Raw genomic sequence first — 15,053 nt, forward strand, 5'->3', positions numbered from 1 at the left:
TTATAAATAGCTCACAAGCTCTGAAGGCAGTCCCCCAATGGAGCTCATCCCATTTCAGCAGCATAAAGCAGTTATCAAATTAATAAGAGTACTTATTGTCTCTCCTGAGGATTGGAGTTACTGCAATGAAGTCACTAAAGCTTTACCCCCATCTCCATAGTATATCACTTCCTGATACTCACTTTTACAATTACTGTAAATGGAAACAAACAGTGGACAAAAAATGTCTTTTCCAAGGAGCAAAACATAGGAAAAGCTACACTGTACATTCATGTACATACAGTCATACACCGTAGATCCAAATAACCTGAAAGTGGACACTACAGCATGCTATCTAAAATATTTTCATAACCTTCAGGAGGTTGCAAATATTTTTTTCTCTAAAACACAGGATGAAGAGCTCTATAGTGTTGCAGAACACATCACATAAACCAGCTGTTGCTGTTTACTAAACATTGTAAGAAAAAAGCATATCAAATGGATAGAAATTAAAGAGCACCTGACAACAAAGATGTCAATCCTGAAGTCCAGTATCTTAGACAGAGTTTTCTCATCAGAAAACAAATGACGAAATGCCCGCAACCCTGCGGCCCGCACCTCTTTTGCAGTTGAAACAAGAGCAAGCATTAGGCTGGAAATGAAGTGAACAAAAATAATCAATCTTTTAAAATTGGTTGTATAAAGATTTAACAAAGTTAACAACTACAATTTCAGCAAGCCTTTCCAGTCAGTCAGTCAGTCGATTTCCTGGTGTGGGCCTGTTTCCATTAGACTACATCCATATTCAAGAAGGATTCTCTGAGATTTCAAACAGTAGCAGTTAAAGGGACAGTGTCACGCTATTTTAGTCAAACTTCAAAACACTAAAAGACTTCCTTGCATCATAGTTAATAGAGGGGACTGGTTTGGAAGCTCAGCAAACATCAAAGGAGCAAACAAAGATGCCAAGATGTAGGTTGCAAAGTCCACGACCGTGCACAATCTTTTGTTTTGCGCTCATACACTATGCATGAATTACGTAACCAACACATTTCTATTGGCTAGTTCCTCAGTACGGAGTAAACAACTATTGTGTTTTGTGCACGGTCAAGGCCAATAAAGAGAACAAAAACCTACAACAAAGAAATTTGTCGGGTTTCATAACCACTGCTCTCAATTAACTATGCTTGCATCAATGAAACCCAAAAGGTAATGCTGTAGTTTTCTTGGCAGTGACCACTGAGGTGCACTGAAGCTATTCTTCGTTTTTGGCAACCAAGGATGGAGAGGATGGAAATGGGTTGAAAGAGTTTTTCAAGTTTGGTGACAGCATCTTCAGAAAGACACCAAAAATTAAATACAAACAGCTGTTTGTGCCATAAATATATTTCATATCTTGTCAAGGAGTTGTCAGGAATGTTGCATGTGTGAGCTAAAGTACTAATTTAAATTTTTACCCGTTTTTGACCTAAAAGTAGAAAATGAAGCGTAACAGTGCCTCTTTAAGCACTACCACTAGCAATATTAAACTAAAAGAATTTAAAATACTTTTTGCTCAATAAGGAGGTGGCTATGTGGGCTAATAATATTGATCACAAAAGAAAAATGAAACAGCTATCATTAAGTTTAAGATGCAGATCTTCGCAGTTACACATGTATAAACATTACCTGAGTAGTAAAGAAAGGGATTACGCACAAAATTTCAGGCTTTTCTTTCGTTAAAAGTAAAGTCAAGTCTCTGATTACGAGCCAGAAGGCCCATCAGGCCAGCACTTATCTCCAGTTTCATTAGCATGAAGTGACTAGGAGTATTTCTACTCCCCCCTGGATGGGATGCTAGTCCATCGCAGGGTTACCCACAGCATTTTCCTGGGTACCCATTTATACACCTGGGTGGAGAGAGGGACCGTGAGAGTAAAGTGTCTTGCCGAAGAACACAACACAATGTCCCCGGCCAGGACCTGAACCCGGACTTGATCCGGAGTCTAGCACTCTAACCATGAGGCCACCGCGCCTCCCACCTTTTCTTTCGTTACTGCTGAAATAATGTTCATAACTGTGATATACATCTTGACTTGATTCTCTCCACAACTCAAATATAATTTGGCTTTCATATATCAACTCTTGTCATATCATTGCTATTTTCAGTAAGACAATGAAAATCCAAGAAACACTTTTCAGCTGGTGACAGTGCAAAATAATGACGAAACTGATTCTTAAAAAAAAAATTCTTTTACACGGTAATGTATTTCAAAACACAAGCCATCAAGATTTATACCTGGACCCGGTTGTTCAAAAGCTGATTAACTTAATTGAGGATTAGCGTAAACTTTTGTTTCACATTTTCAACTTTTTGGTAATTTTTTTTTTTGCTTATTTTTGTTTCTCAAGATTGACTTCTTTTAATGTAAAGTTTTGCAGAATATCAGCGTTGAACAGCACTTGGGAGTAGAGAAATAAACTCCTCGGTTAGTTCTTAATCTAAGATTAGCGCTAATCGGCTTTTGAACAACCGGGCCCTGGTTTTTACAATAGATGGCCAAGAGAGAATTATGTTCAAACTTATGATCAAAACGTTTATGTCAACTTTCATCTTCAAATTTTCATGTTGTAACTCACATAAATTACATAAACACATTTTAGCTCCTTTTGTTCTAGATTGACTTGATGTCGTAAGAAATAATGAACAGGTGAATAAACAAATTGAAAGAGATCAAGGACTGTTTAATACAGGTAAGGTTTATGAAACTTTGACCAGACAGTGTTACAATCTACATGAAAGTGCCCCTCTAAAGAACTAGGTCCGTCAATAAATGAATGACCATGGCTGTTTCTTCTGAAGGAAATGCAACAGCAAAGAGAAAACTTGGAGAAACATCAGGATCATCTCATGCTTTCCTGTTACAGTTGCAATACCTTTCACCAAGACGACATTATAGTCAAGTTTGCTCTTGTGTACCATTTAATGATGTCTTCTAGTGAGTAACCAAATTTCGATGGTTCACCAACACTTTGAATCAGCTGTTGAATTAAATTATTCAAAATTAAATAACAAAAATAATATTAATCTTTTAAATGTACCAGTTAATCAACTTTATCAATCACACACTGAATTTTATTTCATGCCTCGCTAACACTCATCTATATACATGTTAATTATTTAAAAATGTTATGTTAAAGAACTGAGAAAAGTCCTCTTGGGCTAAATAATAAGACATACATGTATGATCCTTTGTCTCACAATGTACAGTCACTTAGGTTGTAGTTCATACATTTCCACCGCTAAGTAACAATTATTGGATGAGGTTGAACATGTTAGCGATAATTATCAAGGCCAAAGTTTGTGTTAAATGTATCTGCTGAAGCTGAAGGCTGAGGCGGATAACACAAACTGAGGCCTTAATAATTATCGCTAACATGTGAAAACAGAATTCAATAATTGTTTTATTATGCATATTCTTGAGCTGAGCTCCGCCATGACAAAACTAATCAAACTCATTGCTGGTTAGTGTGTCAGGTGACGTCACTTCTGCATGCATAAAACTATTGTCTGTAGGTATGACGTCAACTCTACATATATAAAATCTATTGTTTGTAGGTATGATGTAAGAGAAACAGAGCAAGCAAGAATTAGCTGCGTGCTTATAGCCAATCAAAATCAAGCTGGTGACACCAATGTATAATAATAGGCGATAAGGTTGACTGGCTATGCCCTACTATACTAAGTATCATTGAGGTGGTCGGATATGACAGGTGGACTTGATTCTTATCATTCCTTTGAGAAATTTCCTAAGAGGTCTGATTTGAAATTGTTGCTCCTTTGATGGTTTGTTGATGTTCCAATAGAATCTCCTGTCATGTTTATTGTTTGATGGAATCAGCATTTTCTCAGAGATGGCTGAAGGTTTGATGACATAACATTTGGCCCAGTCATACAAACACTTAACAACACTGCCCTTTACTGATTGACGATGGTGTGAATCATATGCTATTAAAGTACTGATCAGTGTTCACACTCGTGGTAAGGCAGCTGTTTGTCTCTACTTGAGGAGAATCAGTTGGAGGACACCTTGTGATGCTTACTGAAACCTACCCTAATTAGTGTCATGTGTCATGAAACAGGACCTTCAGTTTACAGTATCATAACTGCTGGTATGTGAAGTACAATAGTCTGGGTAAGTGTAGTCCTGAGAAGGACATTTCAACAACCTGAGTGGAAGTCAGCTTCAGAGTCAAGTGATCATTTTGTATAACATCAGTAAATGGTATAATCACTCTGGTTGTTCATGTGATTGGTCAAATAAGTTGTGATGAAATTGGTAGATTGTCAGTTAAGCCTAGATGTCATTGGATGAAATTACACCTCTAGAGGCAGTTTACAGTTGATCGACAACATTATGATTTAGTTGACCAATCATATCAACTTTTTGTTTACATTTTGATCACGGTTGAGTTGAGAGTTCAAACGTTTTCAAACATTTACATTTATCATCTCATAATCACGCTTTAACAAAAATCCTCCTTTCATGATGTCATTGGTAACCAAATGCTTAATCAAAACTAATGACCATTGTCATTAAATTTATAATGGTAATTTTTATTGTAATCAATGCACAATACCTTTGTAAAGTTGTTGACATAACCCATTCGTTTAGAGGTAGACATTTCCTTGCAAGTGATCTGAGTCAAAAGATCTTTCATGTTATCAGCAGGATCTGAGAATAAAACAACAGAATGTACATTTGAATTAGATTACTTCAAAACAAAACGTCAAAGAGTGGTGTCACTTCTGGGCTTGAAAATAAAAATCATTGTCTGTTGGAGTGTGTGACATTAAGCCAGCCTTAAGCTTGGAGAAAGACCATGCTTTCAGCCATGGCGGGTCTAAAACACAGGTCACATTCCACAGGTCACTTGTTGCAGGTCATTGTTTTATCTTTCTGAAAGTAACCCAAAACCCTCAATTTGGCCAATCCTTGGCCTAAAAACCAACCTTAGGCCAAAATTATTATTATAGAAATTATTATAGGCGACAATCAGCCCGGAGGTCAAATTTTATACTGCAATCATGTCTGTTTCGATGGTTTTGTTCCAGTTTTTATAGCTGTTTCGTGTGTTCCGGTGGTTTCGTTTGGTGTTTCGCTGGTTTCGCTGGTTTTGTATCGATGGTTCCAGCAGTTTTGGTGGTTTCCCTCCGGTGGTTCCATTTCAGTGTTTTGGGTTTTAGTACATGCCCCCCCCCCCCCCCACCCCAGACTCCCCAAGAAGCTTCCATCCTATGGGCACTCGCTTGGGTGCATTTAGCACCAAACCATCTCCATTTTCCTTAAGACCTGCTCCCCAAAAATATTTTGAGAAGGCTGAACTTCCTAAAATTAGTAAATCCAGTTGGTAAAAAATACCTGACAACCATTGGGCTACGAAACCATAATTTTTATACTGAAAAGCAGACCAAAATAAACAGAGCATAAAGGGACAGGAGGGTTATAATATCTGCATGCATGAACTATTAACTTGGTCATCTCGACCATTACCTCTAGCTGCATTAGAAACAAATTCGTCTACAAAGAAATATGTGCATACATAACCTAGTAAAAGAGTGAACGGAGATTAACTGATTGACCTCTGCTCTGCGTTAAATATAACCTTGCAATTTTAATTTCAGCTAACCTCGACTGAGATCAAGTGGACTTGCTTCTTCAAAATTGTCATATCGACTCCCTGAAAGAAATGCAGTGCAAATCAGCTTATGTAATGATAAATTGCTCGGACTATAATCTCACGAATTTTACCTGAGCCGGTAAAATTCCGCCTCATGCTGAAGATGGCAGTGAAAGCTCTACAAAATAACGTAACTGCAATACAAATCCTCGATATAAATGTTGTACTTCATGTTTTGATGAATAACGCATGCCCAGTTCTAATGTGCACAGAGTAGACCACAGAGTACCCAAACATAACCGGACCGGAAGAGAACATTTCACGTGCCAGCACAGTGGTGTCAACCATATTTTTATCCTAATCTTCTAATGGAGAAAATATACTTAGCAATATAAACGTGGTTGTGTGACGACAAGTTAAAAGGGGAAACGCTGACTTCTTGCCGTCCGCGTCTCAAAAATGCGCATGCTTAAGCTCTCTATGGGGCGTTTTTGAGACGCGGACGGCAACCGGAAGTGAGTTGTTTTCCCTTTGAGCTTGTCTTCACACAACCACTTTCATATTGCTAAGTATCTTTTCTCCATTAGAGATGATTAGTATAAGAGTCTAGGAGACACCACTGTCCTGACTCTCGAGGTGGTCTCTTCCGGTTGCCGTCCGCGTACGCGTCTCAAAAACGCGCGTGCTTAATTAAGCTCCCTAATCAAGCTGGGAGGGCGCTGGAAAGGCGTGCTTATCTGTTTATCCACCTGTTCATCTCAATGGTACTTTCTTCTAAATTACAGCTGTACTGCATTTATTTGCAACATTTGATTTGACTTGATTTGATTGGTGTTAATTTGTTCATTTCAGTTTATGGAAACCGGTCGTTTCGCAAACCGTCAGTTCGCAAACGTGTTGGGTCGATTCGCAAGAGTTTTGCCAACGTGCGAGCCAGCGAGCCAGCGAGCCAAACGTGCGAGCCGTGCGAGCCATGGCTGCGAGCCATGCGAGCTTAATAACTGTTTATCAGCGCTATTTGAAATGGGTGCTTAGACTTAAATGCGAAATTCGCATGACTCGCATGCGTTTTTTAGCGTGTGCGTGTGTTATTTGCATGTGGTGCTTTTCCGTGGCGTCCTCTGGCAGTTTTAGCGGTCAGCGGTTCTTTTGCATATTATGCGTGCGCCTTCGCATGTCGTCGTGGTTTTGCTTGGCTCAGCGTTGGGTGTGTTGGCGCTCAGGTGCTTTCTAGTATTTCCCCGCACTCCTCTGCCTACTCAAGGGAGTCAGGGCCACTCCTTTATAGTTTTTTCCATTGAACTCACTGTTCAGTGTGACGGGTGCTTGATTTGGGGCTGGTGTGGCTGGCGGGGCTCGTGGCTGGGTTGCGGGTAGAGCAGGCTTATGGGGTGTTCCACCGACCTGGATTTGGGTCTTTGGTACCAGTCCCCAGATCCTTGAGCACCCAACCTCCATTTGCGACACAGGCGTTAATAAATAAATAAATAAATAAATAAGTGTTCATCATAATTCCGCCTGCCCCCAAGCTTCAAATAACATTGTCTCTTCTTCCTCTATGCAGCCGCTTGGGACTCCAGGCTTTGAAAAATGCGCTGTTTGTGGGATTAAAATGTTCTTACAACAGCTTTTGGCAAATTTTTATTTGGGGAGTTTTGATAGATTTTCCAAGCCGTGGATCACAAAAGTCTTCTGTCTTGCTGCCCTCCAAGTCTGTTGTGCAGGGCATATAGTTGTCCATTTTTTACACGGTTATAGTCTCGTTTCAATACACGGTGAATTTCGCAGTTTTTTTTCTGTGCCTCAGTAGGTATTTTTGCAATTTCTTTTTTCATCTCCAAGAGCTAACTTAAGTCAAAAGTTCGCTTCGCTCACTCGGAGATATTGTTCTTGCCACGAGAACATAAAATTCATATCTTCTCGCCACCGTGTAATATCCTCTACATATGCTCCCCTTTATAAACGATACAGTTATGTTTTGGTCACCATTTCCGAAAATTTGACAACAAAACATGCTTCAAGAACAATTATTTCGTTCTTCTCAAAACACCTAATAATATTTTTGCTCTCTCTAATTTTCCTTTTCATAAGATAAAGATGAAAAAATTCACATGAATTGTAACAAGTGATGGGCAAACCCCTTCAAATGAAAATATACACAACTATTCCTTTCTGATAAAGGAACAAAACGTTTGTTTTTGTTTCTCTCAATCCGAATGGATCCCAAAGACAACGACAAAGACAGGCAACTGAGCAGAGTTGAGTAAAAAATAAAATAGACCAAGCGCACAAGTTCAAATTAAAAATGAAAATAATAACAACGATAAAAAGAAAAATTTGGAGCGAATAATCTGATCTTTTACCAACGTCCCAAAATGGAAAGTACCTAATTTATTGGCTTCCACATTATTTCATGGCAGTTTCCTTTGCTTTGGCTGAGAAATGGTCGTTGGGCATGTCGATTAAAATGAACAATGTGAAAATTGCCTATTATAGGGAACTGAAACCATTACCATCACAAATACTGTGACTACCACGACAACTGTGATCACCATAACCACCACAACTACTGTGACCACCACGACCACTGTAACCACCATGACCACCACAACTACTGTGACTACTTCGACAACTGTGACAAAAAGGGAAAACCACAACTACTGTGACCACTTCGACCACTGTGATCACCATGACCACCACGACCACTGTGACCACCATGACCACTGTGACCACCATGACCACCACAACTACTGTGACCACCACGACCACTGTGACCACCATGACCACCACGACCACTGTCACCACCATGACCACCACAACTACTCTGACCACCACAACCACTGTGACAACCATGATCACCACAACTACTGTGACCACCACGACCACTGCGACCACAATGACCACCACAACTACTGTGACCACCACAAAAACTGTGACCACCATGACCACCACAACTTCTGCGACCACCACGACCACTGTGACCACCATGACCACCACGACCACTGTCACCACCACAACTACTGTGACACCCACGACCACTGTGACCACCACAACTACTGTGACCACCACGATCACCATGACCACCATGACCACCACGACCACTGTGACTACCATGACCACCATGACCACCATAGACCACCACGACCACTGTGACCACCATGACCACCACAACTACTAAGACCACCACGACCAATGTGACCACCATGAACACCACAACTACTGTGACTACCGCGACCACCGTGACCACTGTGACCACTGTGATTACCATGACCACCACGACCATCGTGACCAACGTGACCACCACCACCACTGTGACCACCGTGACCACCGTAACTACTCTGACCACCACAACAACTATGACCACCATGACCACCACGACCACTCTGACAACCATGACCACCACAACTACTGTGACCACCATGACCACCACAACTACTGTGACCACTGTGACCACTGCAACCATTGTGACCACCATGACCACAGCAACTACTGTGAGTACCACGACCAATGTGACCACCACGACAACCATGACCACCACAACTTCTGCGACCACCACGACCACTGTGACCACCATGAACACACGACCACAGTGACCACCATGACCACCACAACTACTGTGACAAGAACGACCACTGTGACCACCGTGACCACTGTGACCACCACGACCACCACGACCACTGTGACCACCAAGACCACTGTGACCACCACAACCACTGTGACCACCATGACCACCGCAACTACCGTGAAAAACACGACCAAAGTGACCACCATGATCACCACAACTACTGTGACCACCACAACAACTATGACCACTAAGACCACTGTGACAACCATGACCACCACAACTTCTGCAACCACCATGACCACTGTGAAAACCATGACCACCACAACTACTGTGACCACCACGATTACTGTGACAACCATGACCACCACGACCACTTTGACCACCATGACCACCACAACTACTGTGACCACCAGGACCACCACAACTACTGTGACCACCACGACCACTGTCACCACGATGACCACCACAACTACTGTGACCACCATGACCACCACAACTACTCTGACCACCAGGACCACCACAAAGCCTCTGACCACCATGACCACCACAACTACTGTGACAAGAACGACCACTGTGACCACCACGACCATTATACAACTACTGTGACCACCACGACCACTGTCACCACCATGACCACCAAACAACTGTGACCACCATGACCACCACAACTACTCTGACCACCACAACAACTATGACCACAATGACCACAACGACCACTGTGACAACCATGACCACCACGACCACTGTGACCACCATGATAACCACAACTTCTGTGACGACTACAACCATTGTGACCACCATGACCACCACAACTACTGTGACTACCACGACCAATGTGACAACCATGACAACCACGACCACCAACTATGACGACTATGACCACTACGACCACTGTGACATCCATGACCACCACAACTTCTGCGCACCACGACCACTGTGACCACTATGACCACCACAACTACTGTGACCACCACGACCACTGTGCACACCATTACCACACGACCACCATGACCACCATAACCACCACAAGTACTGTGACTACCACGACCACTGTGACCACCATGACCACTGTGACAACCATGACCACCACAACTACTGTGACCACCACGACCACTGTCACCACCATGACCCACCACAAATAGTGTGACCACCATGACCCCTCTGACCACCACAACAACTATGACCACTACGACCACTGTGACATCCATGACCACCACAACTTCTGCGCACCACGACCACTGTGACCACTATGACCACCACAACTACTGTGACCACCACGACCACTGTGCACACCATTACCACACGACCACCATGACCACCACCACCATGACCACCATAACCACCATGACAACCACAACTTCTGTGACCACTACAACCTTTGTGACCACCATGACCACCACAACTACTGTGACTACTACGACCAATGTGACCACCATGATCACAATGACCACCACAACTACTGTGACCACCACACCACTGTGACCACCATGACCATGAGAACTTCTGTGACCACCACAACCACTATGACCACCATGACCACCACAACTAGTGTGACCACCACGCCCACTGTGCCCACCATGACCAGCATAACTACTGTGACCACCACGACCACTGTGACCACCATGACTACCGCAACTAATGTGACCACCACGACCACTGTGACCACCATGACCACCACAACTACTGTTGCCACTACGACCACTGTGTCCACCATGACCACCACGACCACCTGAACCGGAAATTAAGCTCAAATCACGCAAATTAAGCGATAAACAATTTTAAATGAAATAAGGACTAACTACAGGCAAGAACGTGTGGGGGTCGGAGTGACCACCCGTCTCATAAACAATAGAGGTTACTGAATACTTTTGCTCTTTGGCCATTTCAATTTCAGCAGGAAAAGAAACAGTGGTTACAAACAGAGGTTACTGCATACGGGACCAAGTACCACCCTCAAAGGTTCCCTACAATGGCATTGGTAGGGTTCCTCAGCAACATCTGGGTGTGAATAACACGACCACAGTGACCAGCATGACCACCACAACTACTGTGACCACCACGACCACTGTCACCACCATGACCACCACCAACTACTGTGACAACCATGACCACCACAATTACTGTGACCACCACGCCCAGTGTGCCCACCATGACCAGCACGACTACTGTGACCACCATGACCACCACAACTACTGTGACCACCACGACCACTGTAACCACCATGACCACCACGACCACTGTGACCACCATGACCACCACAACTACTGTGACCCTTACGACCACTATGACCACCATGACCACCACAACAACTGTGACTATTATGACCACTGTGACCACCACAACTACTGTGTCCACCAAGACCATTGCAACTACTGTCACAGTGGTCGTGGTGGTCACCGTAGTTGTGGTGGTCATGGTGGTCACAGTAGTTATGGTGGTCATGGTGGGCGTAGTGGTCGTGGTGGTCATGGCGGTCACCATGAGGCTTGAGCGGAATACCTCCATGGTACTGACAGGGTCCCAATGATGCTTGGCCTTCCTCCAACATTTCTTTTTTGCACGAGGCTTTAGGTATGTGATTGCTTCCATGCGCACTACATGCCTAACTTGAACTCGTTAAAGTCTGACTCCAATAAGCAAAATGTCATTCTTTCTTTTTAATCTTCATTTCCTTGCTCATGTTATTCTTAATGTTCATCCTTTTCTTTATCATCATCATCATCATACATCGTCTTTTGTCTTTATCTTCATTGCCCATTCTATCCACCGCTATCCTGCATCTTTATCTCCATTACTGACACAGTCAAACTGTTGGAAACGCTGTGATTATTTCATCGTTTTGAAGCCTGAAAATTACAGTAACACTGTAACAGGGTTTACCTGTGACTCCATGGACGCCAATTACCGTTGGGAATTTTTTTTGTTTAACTCCTCTCTCTCTTCTTTTTCGATGCCTTTTTACAACATCAGGGTTTTGTACAGTTTCTTTGATGAGTTCACTTATCCTCTTCAAATCTGAAGTGAGGAAAACGCTTTTCTCGTTCCCCTCCACTGGTATCACATGCCTCGATGCAATATGTTGTAGTGGCTGACGTGGAGCTCCATTGCTGCCCTCCATCTTGTGAAAATGAAGTCTTGGAACTCAGTGGAATATCTTTATGTCATACAATAATTGATGTAATTAGACGTGACCACCACGACCACTCTGACCACAACGACCACCACAACTACCGTGACCACTTCGACCACTGTGACAACCATGACCACCACAACTACTGTGACCACCATGACCACCACGACCACTGTGACTACCATGACCACCACAACTACTGTGACCACCACGACCACTGTGACCACCATGAGCACCCTGACCACTGTGACCACCATGACCACCACAGTTACTGTGACCAGCACGACCACTGTGACCACCATGACCACTGCAACTCTTGTGACCACCACGACCACTGTAACCACCATGACCACCACGACTACTGTGACTACCACCACCACTGTGACCACCATGACCACCACAACTACTGTGACCACCACCACCACTGTGACCACCATAACTACTGTGACCACCACAACCACTGTGACCACAATGACCACCACAACTACTGTGACCACCACAACCAATGTGACCACCATGACCACCACAACCACTGTGACCACCATGACTACCAAAACTACTGTGACCACCACGACCACTGTGACCACCATGACCACGATGACCACCACAACTACTGTAGTAGGTAGCAAGGATTGACAGGCCTACACAACTCCTTAACAATAGAGATTTTTGTACCGTATTTCCGGTTTTTGAAGTTACACCCTCACATGAGGCTATTGTATTGTATTTTTTGGTCTTTGACCTCTTTAAAGTTTCGCTCTCACAAGCACGTCCTTGAGAGATTTTCCTCTTTTGAAGGATATGAGTGGTGGCTCTTTGAAAATTTGCCGTAGAGAAGGGTGATTTTGTATCAAGTGCCATTTTTCTAATAAAACTTTTGTAAGGTGTGGCACTCCCGGATGAATACTGTGTCACAAAGGGCAAGATATCCTTTGGGTCTTCATTTTTTTGTTTCAGCGCTGATTCCCTTTCTGTAAATTTAATGTCCGATATAAGTGTCTCAATCAGACGTTTCGGATAACCTCTAGCAAAGAGACGTGATTTAAATTTGTTAATGTTCTCTTCAAAAGTTGTTTTTGAAGAGTTAGTGCGTAGGAGTCTTAGGGCTTCACCCTTCACGAATCCTTTTTTGACACCTGGTGGGTGGCAGGAGGAAAAATGGGTGTACTAAAAGGTTTCAGTTGGCTTGAAGTGTGTTTTTACATCCAGAGTGGATTGATTTTGAAAACGTTTGCCTTTGTATACAACAGTGTCTAGAAATGTGGCTTCAGTGTTCGAGATCTCAGCCGTAAATTTTATTGTAGGGTGGTGTGAGTTTGCTTGTGTGATGAACTTGTCTATATCCTGTTTGCTGACATCCCACAACGAAAAAATGTCGTCAATGTATCGTTTCCAAATCAGTGGCTTTATGACGCTTTTGCTAAGAATTTCTGTCTCGATGTAGGCCATGAAGATGTTTGCGAAAGCAACGGCCATTTTCGTATCCATAGCGGTACCGTGAATTTGAAGAAAGTTCTTTCCGTTGAATTGGAAAGAGTTCTCTTTAAGTTCTCTTAGCATTTCTTTGAGATAGTTAGTGGGAATTGGAGGGTTATTTTTGTGAAAATTTTCGTACGCATTGCATACTGTAGTGATTCCCTCTTCTTACGGTATATTTGTATATAGACTTGTGACATCCATCGTTACAAGGAAAGTTCGTTTTCCCATCTTCGTCTTTTCAATGAAGTTGATAAAATCTGTGGAGTCTTTCAGATAAGACGTTTGTGATGTGGAAATAGGCTGAAGTAATGTGTCAAGAAATGGTGATATTCTTTCTGTAGGCCCGTTACAACCAGAGATTATTGGTCTCCCTACAAGAGTAGGCTTGTGGATTTTAGTAAGGGTATAGAATTCAGGTATTCGCGGTGGATTTGGTGTTTGAGACAACCATTTTTTAGTCATGTCATCGATATAGTTCTTACGGCTTAATTCTGAGATCAAGCGTGACACTTTCGTATGTGTTTCTTTCACTATGGGTTTGTCAAGAGGCTTGTAGTTATTTAGGTCATTGATTTGGACTTGGCCCTCTTGTATTTTATTATTTTTATTCATGACAACAAGTGTGGTTCCCTTGTCCGCCTTTTTAAAATTTAGATCTTTGTTTGAGTCATGTTTGCGAAAAAGCGAAGACTGAAGAAACCAATTTGAACTTTGTACTTATTGACTGAGTGGGAGGGCCGGATGAGAAAATATTTGGCCCGAGGTCATGGCGTCATGACCGAGGGCCAAATGTTTTTGCTGTCCGGCCCGACCTAAACTCAGTCATTAAGCATTTTATCATATGGGCTCTTTACACTATTTATGAGCACTCAGAAGATGAAGTTAGGACAAAATAAAAACAAAAATGTGCACAGAAAATCTATCTATAAATATGTTCTTTGCAGTTGATTTTCTGGCTGTAAATTACTTGAATGTTTAAAAGCAAAGAAATCCCCTAAAATTGCATCGCACGGAGCAGTACGTGTTCCTAGTAGGGCCGTACGGCTTTTCCGGCCCTTCTCGCGCTAATGTGTGCGGCCCTCATACGGGGATTATCCCAATAGTTTTGCAATGAAAGCGCGCGCGGGGCCGTACGGGCCATATGATGAATTGAAGTTACGAAATACTCAATATCTGTCTTCAGGAGAAGAACTTTTTAGATATATAAAAACCTACTTTAATACATATTCACCTAACTTG

The 15,053-nt window shown here is 42.6% G+C and overlaps 1 protein-coding gene across 2 annotated transcripts in view; it reads right to left on the reverse strand.

The window, feature by feature from the left end:
- Nucleotides 1-5,877, reverse strand: part of LOC138024017 (rapamycin-insensitive companion of mTOR-like) — a 51,411-nt gene extending 45,534 nt beyond the window's left edge. Inside the window, exons 1-5 of one of the 2 annotated variants that reach the window (XM_068871110.1) lie at nucleotides 5,772-5,877; nucleotides 5,650-5,700; nucleotides 4,600-4,694; nucleotides 2,939-3,000; nucleotides 500-631 (exon numbers count right to left, since the gene is read on the reverse strand). In XM_068871110.1, coding sequence (XP_068727211.1) covers nucleotides 500-631; nucleotides 2,939-3,000; nucleotides 4,600-4,694; nucleotides 5,650-5,700; nucleotides 5,772-5,796 — 365 coding nt within the window. In that variant the 5' untranslated portion in view covers nucleotides 5,797-5,877. Of the gene's footprint in view, nucleotides 1-499; nucleotides 632-2,895; nucleotides 3,003-4,599; nucleotides 4,695-5,649; nucleotides 5,701-5,771 lie in introns of those variants that run through there. The other variant, XM_068871111.1, reaches the window with a different exon arrangement.
- Nucleotides 5,878-15,053: the final 9,176 nt, after the last annotated feature.

Source organism: Montipora capricornis, chromosome 11, assembly GCF_036669925.1.
Source record: "Montipora capricornis isolate CH-2021 chromosome 11, ASM3666992v2, whole genome shotgun sequence".
In the NCBI taxonomy this organism is placed as follows: domain Eukaryota; kingdom Metazoa; phylum Cnidaria; class Anthozoa; order Scleractinia; family Acroporidae; genus Montipora; species Montipora capricornis.